At 45.3% G+C, this 12,250-nt stretch overlaps 1 protein-coding gene across 1 annotated transcript in view; it reads left to right on the top strand.

Moving 5' to 3' along the window:
• Positions 1-12,250, top strand: part of dnah5l (dynein, axonemal, heavy chain 5 like) — a 76,734-nt gene that overhangs the window by 12,706 nt on the left and 51,778 nt on the right. The window contains exons 14-18 of the mRNA XM_014181296.2: positions 9,887-10,006; positions 10,181-10,382; positions 11,018-11,113; positions 11,239-11,412; positions 11,996-12,085. Of these exons, the coding sequence (XP_014036771.2) occupies positions 9,887-10,006; positions 10,181-10,382; positions 11,018-11,113; positions 11,239-11,412; positions 11,996-12,085 (682 nt within the window). The remainder of the gene's footprint in view (positions 1-9,886; positions 10,007-10,180; positions 10,383-11,017; positions 11,114-11,238; positions 11,413-11,995; positions 12,086-12,250) is intronic.

Genomic DNA, 12,250 nt, shown 5'->3' with positions numbered 1-12,250 from the left:
AAGCTCTGGACGGGAAACTGTCGCCGGAAGCTCTGGACGGGGAACTGTCGTCGGAAGCTCTGGACGGGGAACTGTCGCCGGAAGCTCTGGACGGGGACTGCGCACTGAGGGCCTGATGCGTGGGACTGGCTTTGGAGGCGCCAGACTAGTGACACACACCACAGGGCTAGTGCGAGGAGCAGGAACAGGATGTACTAGACTGGGCAGGCGCACTAAAGGCCTGGTGCCTGGGGCTGGCTTTGGAGGCGCCAGAACCGTAACACGCACCACAGGGCTAGTGCGAGGAGCAGGAATAGCACGTACTGGACTGGGCAGGTGCACTAGAGGCCTGATGCGTGGGGCTGGCTTTGGAGGCGCCAGACTAGTGGCATGCACGTCAGGGCTAGTGCGAGGAGCAAGAACAGGATGTACTGGACTGGGTAGGCACACTAGAGGCCTGATGCGTGGGGCTGGCTTTGGGGGTGCCAGACTAGTGACACGCACCTCAGGGCTAGTGCGAGGAGCAGGAACAGGACGTACTGGACTGGGCAGGCGTACTAGAGGCCTGATGCGTGGGGCTGGTTTTGGAGGCGCCAGCCTAGTAACACGCACCTCAGGACTAGTGCGGGAAGCAGGAACAGGGTACACTGGGTCCTGGAGATGCACTGGAGGTCTGGAGCATACGGCCTGCACAACCCTTCTTGGCTGAGTGCTCAACCTAGCCTGGCAACGCTGAGGAGCTTTCACCGATCGCACCGGGCTTTGAATGCGTCTGGGCAATACAGTGCGCATTTCCGCATAGCTCGGTGCTTTCTTGATCCGTCGCTCCCCATAATAAGCACGGGAAGTTGGCTCAGGACTCCGACCTGACTTAGCCACACTCCCCATGTGCCCCCCCCCCCCAAATGTTTTGGGGGGCTGCCTCTCGCACTTGCCAATCGGTATGTATAACGCCTCGTAATGTCGCCGCTCCGCTTTTGCTGCCTCCAGTTCCACCTTCGGTCTCTGGTACACCCCAGCCTGCCTCCGGGGTCCTTTCCTATCTAGTATTTCCTCCCATGTCCACGACTCCAGATACCTCTCTCGCTGCTCCCTCTTCCGCTGCTTGGTCCCTGGTTGGTGGGTAGTTCTGTCATAATCTTTGTTGTCTGAGGAGGAGAAATCATCGGACCAATATGCAGCGGGTATATTGAACATCTTCTTTTATTCGAAGGAAAAACAAAACACTTACACAAAACAAACGACGAAAACAGTCCCGTAAGGTGCTCAGACTATACAAGGAAACAACTACCCACAAAACCCATGAAGAAAAACCCCTACTTAAACATGATCTCTAATCAGAGGCAACGAGGATCAGCTGCCTCCAATTGGAGATCAACCCAAACATACACAACATAGAAATAGAAGAACTAGAAAGGAAAAAATTAAAATAGCTAACATAGATCAAACCCAAAATCCCAAAACACACAAAACAAACACCCCCCTGCTACGCCCTGACCATATTATAATAACAAAATAATATCTTTACTGGTCAGGACGTGACAACAACAAAATCCAGAAAAACGCATGTCAAAAATGTTATAAAATGATTTGCATTTTAATGAGGGAAATAAGTATTTGACCCCTCTGCAAAACATGACTTAGTACTTGGTGGCAAAACCCTTGTTGTCAATCACAGAGGTCAGACGTTTCTTGTAGCTGGCCACCAGGTTTGCACACATCTCAGGAGGGATTTTGTCCCACTCCTCTTTGCAGATCTTCTCCAAGTCATTAAGGTTTCGAGGCTGACGTTTGGCAAGTCGAACCTTCAGCTCCCTCCACAGATTTTCTATGGGATTAAGGTCTGGAGACTGGCTAGGCCACTCCAGGACCTTAATGTGCTTCTTCTTGAGCCACTCCTTTGTTGCCTTGGCCGTGTGTTTTGGGTCATTGTCAAGCTGGAATACCCATCCACGACCCATGTTCAATGCCCTGGCTGAGGGAAGGAGGTTCTCACCCAAGATTTGACGGTACATGGCCCCGTCCATCGTCCCTTTGATGCGGTGAAGTTGTCCAGTCCCCTTAGCAGAAAAATACCCCCAAAGCATAATGTTTCCACCTCCATGTTTGACGGTGGGGATGGTGTTCTTGGGGTCATAGGCAGCATTCCTCCTCCTCCAAACATGGCGAGTTGAGTTGATGCCAAAGAGCTCCATTTTGGTCTCATCTGACCACAACACTTTCACCCAGTTGTCCTCTGAATCATTCAGATGTTCATTGGCAAACTTCAGACGGGCATGTATATGTCCTTTCTTGAGCAGGGGGACCTTGCGGGCACTGCAGGATTTCAGTCCTTCACGGCGTAGTGTGTTACCAATTGTTTTCTTGGTGACTATGGTCCCAGCTGCCTTGAGATCATTGACAAGATCCTCCCGTGTAGTTCTGGGCTGATTCCTCACTGTTCTCATGATCATTGCAACTCCACGAGGTGAGATCTTGCATGGAGCCCCAGGCCGAGGGAGATTGACAGTTCTTTTGTGTTTCTTCCATTTGCGAATAATTGCACCAACTGGTGTCACCTTCTCACCAAGCTGCTTGGCGATGGTCTTGTAGCCCATTCCAGCCTTGTGTAGGTCTACAATCTTGTCCCTGACATCCTTGGAGAGCTCTTTGGTCTTGGCCATGGTGGAGAGTTTGGAATCTGATTGATTGATTGCTTCTGTGGACAGGTGTCCTTTATACAGGTAACAAGCTGAGATTAGGAGCACTCCCTTTAAGAGTGTGCTCCTAATCTCAGCTCGTTACCTGTATAAAAGACACCTGGGAGCCAGAAATCTTTCTGATTGAGAGGGGGCCAAATACTTATTTCCCTCATTAAAATGCAAATCAATTTATAACATTTTTGCCATGCGTTTTTCTGGTATTTTTTGTTGTTATTCTGTCTCTCACTGTTTAAATAAACCTACCATTAAAAATATAGACTGATCATTTCTTTGTCAGTGGGCAAATGTACAAAATCAGCAGGGGATCAAATACCTTTTTCCCTCACTGTATATATATATATATATATATATACAGTACGAGTCAACAGTTTGGACACATCTACTCATTCAAGGTTTTTTCTTTATTTTTACTGTTTTCTACATTGTAGAATAATAGTGAAGACATCAAAACTATGAAATATCACATATGGAATCATGTTGTAACCAAAAAAGTTTTTAATTAATCCAAATATATTTGATATTCTTCAAAGTAGCCACCCTTTGACTTGATGACAGCTTTCCACACTCTTGGCATTCTCTCAACCAGCTTCACCTGGAATGCTTTTCAAACAATCTTGAAGGAGTTCCCACATATGTTGAGCACTTGTTGGCTGCTTTTCCTTCACTCTGCGGTCCAACTCATCCCAAACCATCTCAACTGGGTTGAGGTCAGGTGATTGTGGAGGCCAGGTCATCTGATGCAGCACTCCATCACTCTCCTTCTTGTTCAAATAGCCCTTACACAGCCTGGAGGTGGAGGTGTGATGGTGTGGGAGTGCTTTGCTGGTGACACAGTGAGTGATTTATTTAGAATTCAAGGCACACTTAACCAGCATGGCTACCACAGCATTCTGCAGTGATACACCATCCCATGTGGTTTACTCTTAGTGGGACTATAATTTGTTTTCAACAGGACAATGACCCAACACACCTCCAGTCTGTGTTAGGGCTATTTGACCAAGGTCTTTTTGAGGGCTATTTGAGTGCTGCACCAGATGACCTTGCCTCCACAATCACCCGACCTCAACCCAATTGAGATGGTTTGGGATGAGTTGGACTGCAGAGTGAAGGAAAAGCAGCCATCAAGTGCTCAGCATATGTGGAAACTCCTTGAAGACTGTTGGAAAAGCATTCCTCATGAAGCTGGTTGAGAGAATGCCAAGAGTGTGCAAGGCTGTCGTCAAGGCAAAGGGTGGCTAATTTGAAGAATATAAAATCTAAAATATATTCTGATTTGTTTAACTCTTCTTTGATTACGACATGATTCCATATGTGTGTGACTGACGGTTTCAAATTGGTCTTATGTAGCAAAATATGAAATTGTGTTTTTTACATTGGATGAAAGTAGAGACGCAGCGCTACAAAATGGTATATCATACACTACAGTTGAGGAACAATGGGAAAGAAATTTGGCTTTGGAAGTTGATAAACTTGATAAACTATATCTAACCAAGCAAATAGCTCTTTCTGTCAAAATTAGAAACGTGTAATATCTGAAAATGTATCTAGCTAGACTATCTTACCCGTATACATCATTCATTGTTGGACACGTCTCCTGTCGGATGCGATGGTTGCCCTTAGTTTGAAGACGTAATCCAGAGACAGGTGTTTTCTCCATCTCCTTAGCTATCATACTCGAATTCCACTGATTTCAAAACTCAGTCCTCCAAAAAGAGATGCATTTAAAAAAGCAGTGTTAGACAGGATTACCTAGACATACTAACCAGCTGAAATCGACAGAAGCGTTCTATATGGCAGACCAATCCAAACTCATCTCTCGGCATGTCCAGCCAACTCATTATCTCAACCAATCATGGCTAGCGGGAAGGTTGCTCACTTTTTCCATGGCTAAACCAACTAGGCTTGTATTTAACAATTGTATTCGTATTTCCAGGTGGCACACAAGTTTGTTATTAAGGCATATAAAAGTTCACATGTTTGAGAAGGCATTTCTGCCAAAATACGCATTTTTATAAAAAAAAGTTTACATTAGTAGTGACCCGTGAAACAGGTCACTTGCTATTTCATAGTTTTGATGTCTTCACTATTATTCTACAATGTAGAAAATAGTAAAAATATAGAAAAACCCCTGAATAAGTAGGTGTGTCCAAACTTTTGACTGGTACTGTGTGTGTGTGTGTGTGTGTGTTATTTATATATATATATATATATATATATACACAGTTAAAGTCAGAAGTTCACATACACTTAGGTTGGAGTCATTAAAACTCGTTTTTCAACCACTCCACAAATGTCTTGTTAACAAACTATAGTTTTGGCAAGTCGGTTAGGACATCTACTTTGTGCATGACACAAGTAATTTTTCCAACAATTGTTTACAGATCGATTATTTCGCTTAAAACTCACTGTATCACAATTCCAGTGGGTCAGAAGTTTACATACACTTTGTTGACTGTGCCTTTAAACAGCTTGGACAATTCCAGAAAATGATGTCATGGCTTTAGAAGCTTCTGATAGGCTAATTGACATCATTTGAGTCTATTGGAGGTGTACCTGTGGATGTATTTCAAGGCCTACCTTCAAACTCAGTGCCTCTTTGCTTGACATCATAGGAAAATCAAAAGAAATCAGCCAAGACCTCAGAAAAAAATTGTAGACCTCCACAAGTCTGGTTCATCCTTGGGAGCAATTTCCAAACACCTGAAGGTACCACATTCATCTGTACAAACAATAGTACGCAAGTATGAACACCATGGGACCATGCAGCTGTCATACCGCTCAGGAAGGAGACGCGTTCTGTCTCCTAGAGATGAATGTACTTTGGTGTGAAAGTGCAAGTCAATCCCAGAACAACAGCAAAGGACCTTGTGAAGATGCTGGAGGAAACAGGTACAAAGTATCTATATCCACAGTAAAATGAGTCCTATATCGACATAACCCGAAAGGCCATTCAGCAAGGAAGTGTCACGTCCTGACCAGTGAAAGAGGTCATTTGCCATAGTAGATGGTCAGGGCATGGCAGGGGGGTTTGTTTTGTATGTATTTTGGGTTTTCTGTTTCTATGTGGGTTTGTTCTAGTTATCTATTTCTATGTGCTGGTTTTCATGTTTGGCTGGGTATGGTTTCCAATCAGAGGCAGGTGTCTTTCGTTGTCTCTGATTGGAAGCCATACTTAGGCAGCCTGTTTTTCCTTTGGGGTTGGTCGTTTTGTTATTTTGTCAAGTGTCTTCATTAAAGTATTGAAAATGAGCACTATCCACGCTGCATCTTGGTCTCCATTTCACGACCCATGTGACAGAACTACCCACCATAAAAGGACCAAGCAGCGTGAGAGGAGGTACCTGGAGTCATGGACATGGGAGGAGATCCTTGATGGAAAGGGACCATGGAGCCAGGCTGGTGAGTACCAGCGCCTGAAGGAGGAACTGGAAGAAGCTAAGAGGGAACGATGGTATTACGAGGCGTTGTATCCTCCAATTGAGGAGGTGAAGAGGCAGCCCCCAAAAACATTGGGGGGGGGGCATAAGGGGAGTTTGGCTTGGTCAGGGGGGAACCCTGACCTAACTTCCCAGGCATTTCAGAGGGAGCCATGGAGTAAACCAGAGCCAGTCGGGGAATCAAGAGCGGATTACGAAGCTAGATTCCGGAGAGAGGGACTGGTGGAAAGGGCACGACGGAGCAGACGCACAGAGGGAAGAGCTCTGCAGTATGGAGTAATGCGCACTATGTCGCCCATACGCACTCACAGCCCGGTGCGGTCGATACAGGCTCCTCAACGTTGTCGTGTGACAGTTAGCCAGCAGCCAGGGAAAAGTGCGCTGGCTCAACGTATCTGGCCTCCAGTGTGGCTCCTCGGCCCAATATATCCTACGCCTGCTCCACGCACGATACCCCGCATTCTCCAGCACAGCCCAGTTCGTCCTGTGCCAGCGCTTTGCCCTGGCCGGGCTAAGGCCAGCCTCGAGCCAGGACCGGTTATGCAAGCTGTAAGCGTCAGACCTCCAGTGAAAATCCATGGCCCAGTATATCCTACGCCTGCTCCACGCACGGTACCTCACATTCCCCAGCACAGCCCAGTTTGTCCTGTGCCGGCACTCCGCCCTTGCCGGGCTAGTGTCAGCATTGAGCCAGGACGGGTTGTGCTAGCCGCAAGCACCAGACCTCCAGTAAGCCTCCATGGCCCAGCACGTCCGGTGCCGGCTCCGCGCACTCATCTCCCAGTGCGCCCTCCTCTCCTCAGCCCGGAGCCTCCAGCGACGCTCCTCAGCCCGGAGCCTCCAGCGACGGTCCTCAGCCCGGAGCCTCCAGCGACGCTCCTCAGCCCGGAGCCTCCAGCGACACTCCTCAGCCCGGAGCCTCCAGCGACGCTCCTCAGCCCGGAGCCTCCAGCTATGCTCCTCAGCCCGGAGCCTCCAGCGACGTTCCTCAGCCCGGAGCCTCCGGCAACGCCTCCCAGTCCGGAGCCTCCGGCGACGCCTCTCAGTCCGGAGCCTGCGGCGGTGGTCTGCAACCCAGAGCCTTCAGTGGTGGTCTGCAGCCCAGAGCCTTCAGCGGTGGTCTGTAACCCAGAGCCTTCAGCGGTGGTCTGCAGCCCAGAGCCTTCAGCGGTGGTCTGCAGCCCAGAGCCTTCAGCGGTGGTCTGCAGCCCAGAGCCTTCAGCGGTGGTCTGCAGCCCAGAGCCTTTAGCGGTGGTCTGCAACCCAGAGCCTTCAGCGGGGTCGGCAGCGCAGAACCTCTGGTAATGATCCACAGGTCAGGGTTCCAGAAGCAGAGAGATCTGCGGGCAGAACTGGGGCTACGGCTGGAGCCGGAGCCACCTCCGTAGCTGGAGGATTGGCGGAGGGTCTGGGTATAGCACAGGAACCGTCATGGACGGTGGCCACCCTCCCTTCCCTCCCTTTTTGTTTAGGGTTGTTTTTGTGGGGTTTTGGTTGGTGTGCAGTCGGGGTCTGCACCTTCGGGGGGGGGGGGGTACTGTCATGTCCTGACCAGTGAAAGAGGTCATTTGCCATAGTAGATGGTCAGGGCGTGGCAGGGGGGGGTTTGTTTTGTATGTATTTTGGGTTTTCTGTTTCGATGTGGGTTTGTTCTAGTTATCTATTTCTATGTGTTGGTTTTCATGTTTGGCTGGGTATGGTTTCCAATCAAAGGCAGGTGTCGTTCGTTGTCTCTGATTGGAAGCCATACTTAGGCAGCCTGTTTTTCCTTTGGGGTTGTGGGTAGTTGTTTTCCGTTTAGTCTAAGTGTACCTGACGGGACTGTGTTGGTCGTTTTGTTATTTTGTCAAGTGTCATTAAAGTATTGAAAATGAGCACTATCCACGCTGCGTCTTGGTCTCCATTTCACGACCCATGTGACAGGAAGAAGCCACTGCTCCAAAACCGCCATTAAAAAGCCAGACTACGGTTTGCAACTGCATATGGGGACAAAGATCGTACTTTTTGGAGAAATGTACTCTGGTCTGATGAAACAAAAATAGAACTGTTTGGCAATAATGACCATTGTTATCTTTGGAGGAAAAAGGGGGAGGCTTGCAAGCCGAAAGAACACCATCCCAACTGTGAAGCATGGGGGTGGCAGCATCATGTTGTGGGGGTGCTTTGCTGCAGGAGGGACTGGTGCACTTCACAAAATAGATGGCATCATGAGGAAAGAAAATTATGTTGATATATTGAAGCAACATCTCAAGACATCAGTTAGGAAGGTAAAGCTTGGTCACAAATGGGTCTTCCAAATGAACAATGACCTCAAGCATACTTCCAAAGTTGTGGCAAAATGGATTAAGGACAACAAAGTCAAGGTATTGAAGTGGCCATCACAAAGCCCTGACCTCAATCCTGTTAGAACATTTGTGGGCAGAAGTGAAAGTGTATGCGAGCAAGGAGGCCTACAAACCTAATTCAGTTACACAAGCCCTGTCAGAAGGAATGGGCCAAAATTCACCCAACTTATTGTGGGAAGCTTGTGGAAGGCTACCCAAAACGTTTGACCCAAGTTAAACAATTTAAAGGCAATGCTACCAAATACTAATTGAGTGTATGTAAACTTCTGAACCACTGGGAATGTGATGAAAGAGATTAAAGCTGAAATAAATCATCTACTATTATTCTGACGTTTCACATTCTTAAAATAAAGTGGTGATCCTAACTGACCTAAGACAGGGAATCTTTACTAGGATTAAATGTCAGGAATTGTGAAACTGAGTTTAAATGTATTTGGCTAAGGTGTATGTAAACTTCCGACTTCAACTGTGTATATATATATATACACACACACACACACACACGGTGGCAAGAAAACTGTATGTTCGGTTGAGGTTATTGCTGCAAAAAGGAGGGTCAACCAGTTATTAAATCCAAGGGTTCACATACTTTTTCCAACCTACACTGTGAAAGTTGAAATTATGTATTCAATATAGACAAGAAAAATACAATAATTTGTGTGTTATTAGTTTAAGCACACTGTGTTTGTCTATTGTTGTGACTTAGATGAAGATCAGATCAAATTTTATGACCAATTTATGCAGAAATCCAGGAAATTCCAAAGGGTTCACATATCTTTTCTTGCCACTGTATATATACTGTATGCCATAATTATACCACATTATACACATAAATATACCCCATATTAATCGATCTCCATGTGAGACAAATTAAACCCTGAATGAAAAATATTGATTTATTTTGCAATCTAACAAACTGCAGCTATAAAACCGTTTCGACCTATTTCCGTAAAGTAAGTAAGCCTCTGAGATTGAATTAGGGATGCAGGCAATTTTTCAGCACAGTCATGGTATGCAAGCAATATTACAAGTCACCCAATAACTTCTTGCAGAAAGTGGCCCTGCTTTCCAACTCAAGACTCTGTAAACTGCAGTACTATGCTCATATTTCAGGACAAATCTACTCTGAAAAATGTTGCTTCATTCATAAGTACATTTGTCTATTCTAGAGGAAATTCAAATGAAAGCAGTTCATTTTACATTTTAGCTTCCAACTAATCAACAATTATGGTGATGCACGTGAGGGTATGTTTAAAAACATTGTGCTTAAGTAAAGTAAACCTACGACTGTGCCAAGCAACTATTGCGAAATAAACATTATAGTATAATTATATTATTCACACTTTGGAAGGATTTCTATGCCTTATTTGTTAGCATATGAAACAGTGTTATTGAAGGACGTCTACGGCATGTCTCCTCTCAGAAACGAGATGTTGAGGAGGATCAGAGAATGCACACAGCTCAACCAGGAGTATCAGCTGTGCTTCCAGAGGGTGCGAGAGAAGCTTCGGGACAACCCCAGCGACAAGCAGTTTGAGTTCAGGTAAACAAAACTAAAAAGCAGGCTTGCTGGAGAAATTAGATCCGGGTTAATTACCTATGCTTATCTTTTCCTATTCTCAGTGACATGTAAAAACATTTTTTTTTTTTACCAATAAAATAGTTCAAAAACTAATTGAGCGCACCTCAAATAAACACTTCATCTGTGTCACTGCAGTGAGAATTACATCTTTGGCAAATTTGACACATTCTGCAAGCGATTGGAGAAGATTGCAGACATGGCCTCCATTTTGGAGGACCTTGCATCTCTGCAACACATGAAAGTGGAGGGGATCGAGAAGATCTTTGTTCGCTATCAGACCATTGTGACCACCACCAAGTCCAAGACCTACAATGTGCTTGACCACCGCAAGTTGGAGGTACTATTTTATTTTATTTATTTATTTGACCTATATTTTACCAGGCAGGTCAATTAAGAGAAACATTGCATTTACAACGATTGCCTGGCAAGAGACATAACGCCTACTGTGGGGCAGGGGGCGGGGATAAAAATAAAACACAGACGGAAGACACTTGGCAACAGTACAGATACATCACCAGACAGACAATGGAAGCAAAGCACATAACGACAAGAGAGGCATCGCCGCACTACATGAAGAGAGTCCTATGGCAACAAACACCATGGCACAAACAATGTTAGGGGCAGACAACAGAACAAGAGAAAACGACAAAGTGTCAGACCACAATACAAGTAGCAGAGCACTACTAAATAGCCAAATGGACAGATAGAGGCAACAAATAATAGCAGCGCAAGCAGCCAGTCAGAAAACAGAGTGAGAGTGTCCATGATTGAGTCCTTAATATCAAATGTATGATGAAGTGCTGGTTGTAAAAACAGACGATAATACCAATTGATCAATCTGGCTATTACAACTGCCATAACTCCATGAAATTGTAATATAATGGTTTCTGTGAGGGTTTTAAGTTGATCAAAAGCATTGTATTAAATTGTCTCTGAATTGTACGAGTGCTACAGATCCTGCTCTTTGCTCAGTTTGACAGTGACTACACAGAGTTCAAGTTGCAGATCCAAGGCCTCTTCCAGTCTCTCCAGTCATTGCTAGTGACCTGGTTTGAGCAGTCACTAACCGTGAGTTCTCACTGATCCAAAAGTCTCTATGACATCGACGGGTACCAACTAATCTCGAAATGTAAAGCATGTTTCTATGATGATTCGTCACCTTTCACTTTGCTGAATTCTTTCTCTACCATTAGACTGAGCGAATGCTTGACCTCCTCTCTAAGTTTGAGAATGGCGTCGGTAAGCAGCTGGATCTCACAGACAAATACATGGCAGTACTGCAGCGCTATAGCCGAGACCTGGAGCTTGTCAGGAAGCTCTATCAAAAGCAGAAGGACAATCCTCCCATTCCTCGAAACATGCCTCCTGTGAGTCCATGTAGTCCAACTTTTCGTAAATGTGCTGCACATAGCAAATTGGTAGCATTTCATGATAAAAGCATGATGAATTATGTGTTTTTCTTCCAGCATTCAACTTACACATTCACTGTTTTGTTATAGTATAACGTACTCAGACCTCTGTGGCTACTGCAAAATACATTTCACACATTTGCTGGCTGCCCATAGAGCTATGCAGCACTTCCTCAGTTATATTTGATGTGGGGTGACTATGGTGTTAATGTCAAAGCCTGTATGAAATAGGATCTAATGGAGGGCTCTACAACCATGTTCCTGGAGAGCAACCCTCCTGTATTTTTTTCACATCTGATTATAATAATTAGCTGGTTGATGAGATGAATCCGGTTAGATACAATCCGGGATGGAGTGAAAACCTACAGGAGGGTCGCTCTCCAGGAACAGGGTTGGAGAGCCCTGATCTAATGCATTTATCCCTTTTCAGACATTTAAGGCATACTTAACAAATACAGTGTGAAGAACACGGACAGCACATGCAGAATGTCAAGAGTATTTTTGGTCTTCATAGGTTTTAAAATGCTTCTCTCTCTGGCAGGTTGCAGGGAAGATTATGTGGTCGCAGCAACTATTCCGAAAGATTGAGTTACCTATGTCTATCCTGAAAAACAAAATGGACATTCTAAAGGTAGTGTTTTCCAATTTCAATAACATTTCCTCAATTGTTTTGTTTCATATGTAACCTTAAATTAGGTAGATGTGATACTTTGGGTGATACTTTGGGTTGACACTTTTTTTGTCTTTTGGATTCATACTTTTGTGTGGGAAGCAAATCAAAGGAAATTAAATGTAA

Source organism: Salmo salar, chromosome ssa29 (genome assembly GCF_905237065.1).
Source record: "Salmo salar chromosome ssa29, Ssal_v3.1, whole genome shotgun sequence".
Taxonomy (NCBI): Eukaryota; Metazoa; Chordata; class Actinopteri; order Salmoniformes; family Salmonidae; genus Salmo; species Salmo salar.
This window is presented reverse-complemented; position numbering and strand designations above follow the sequence as displayed.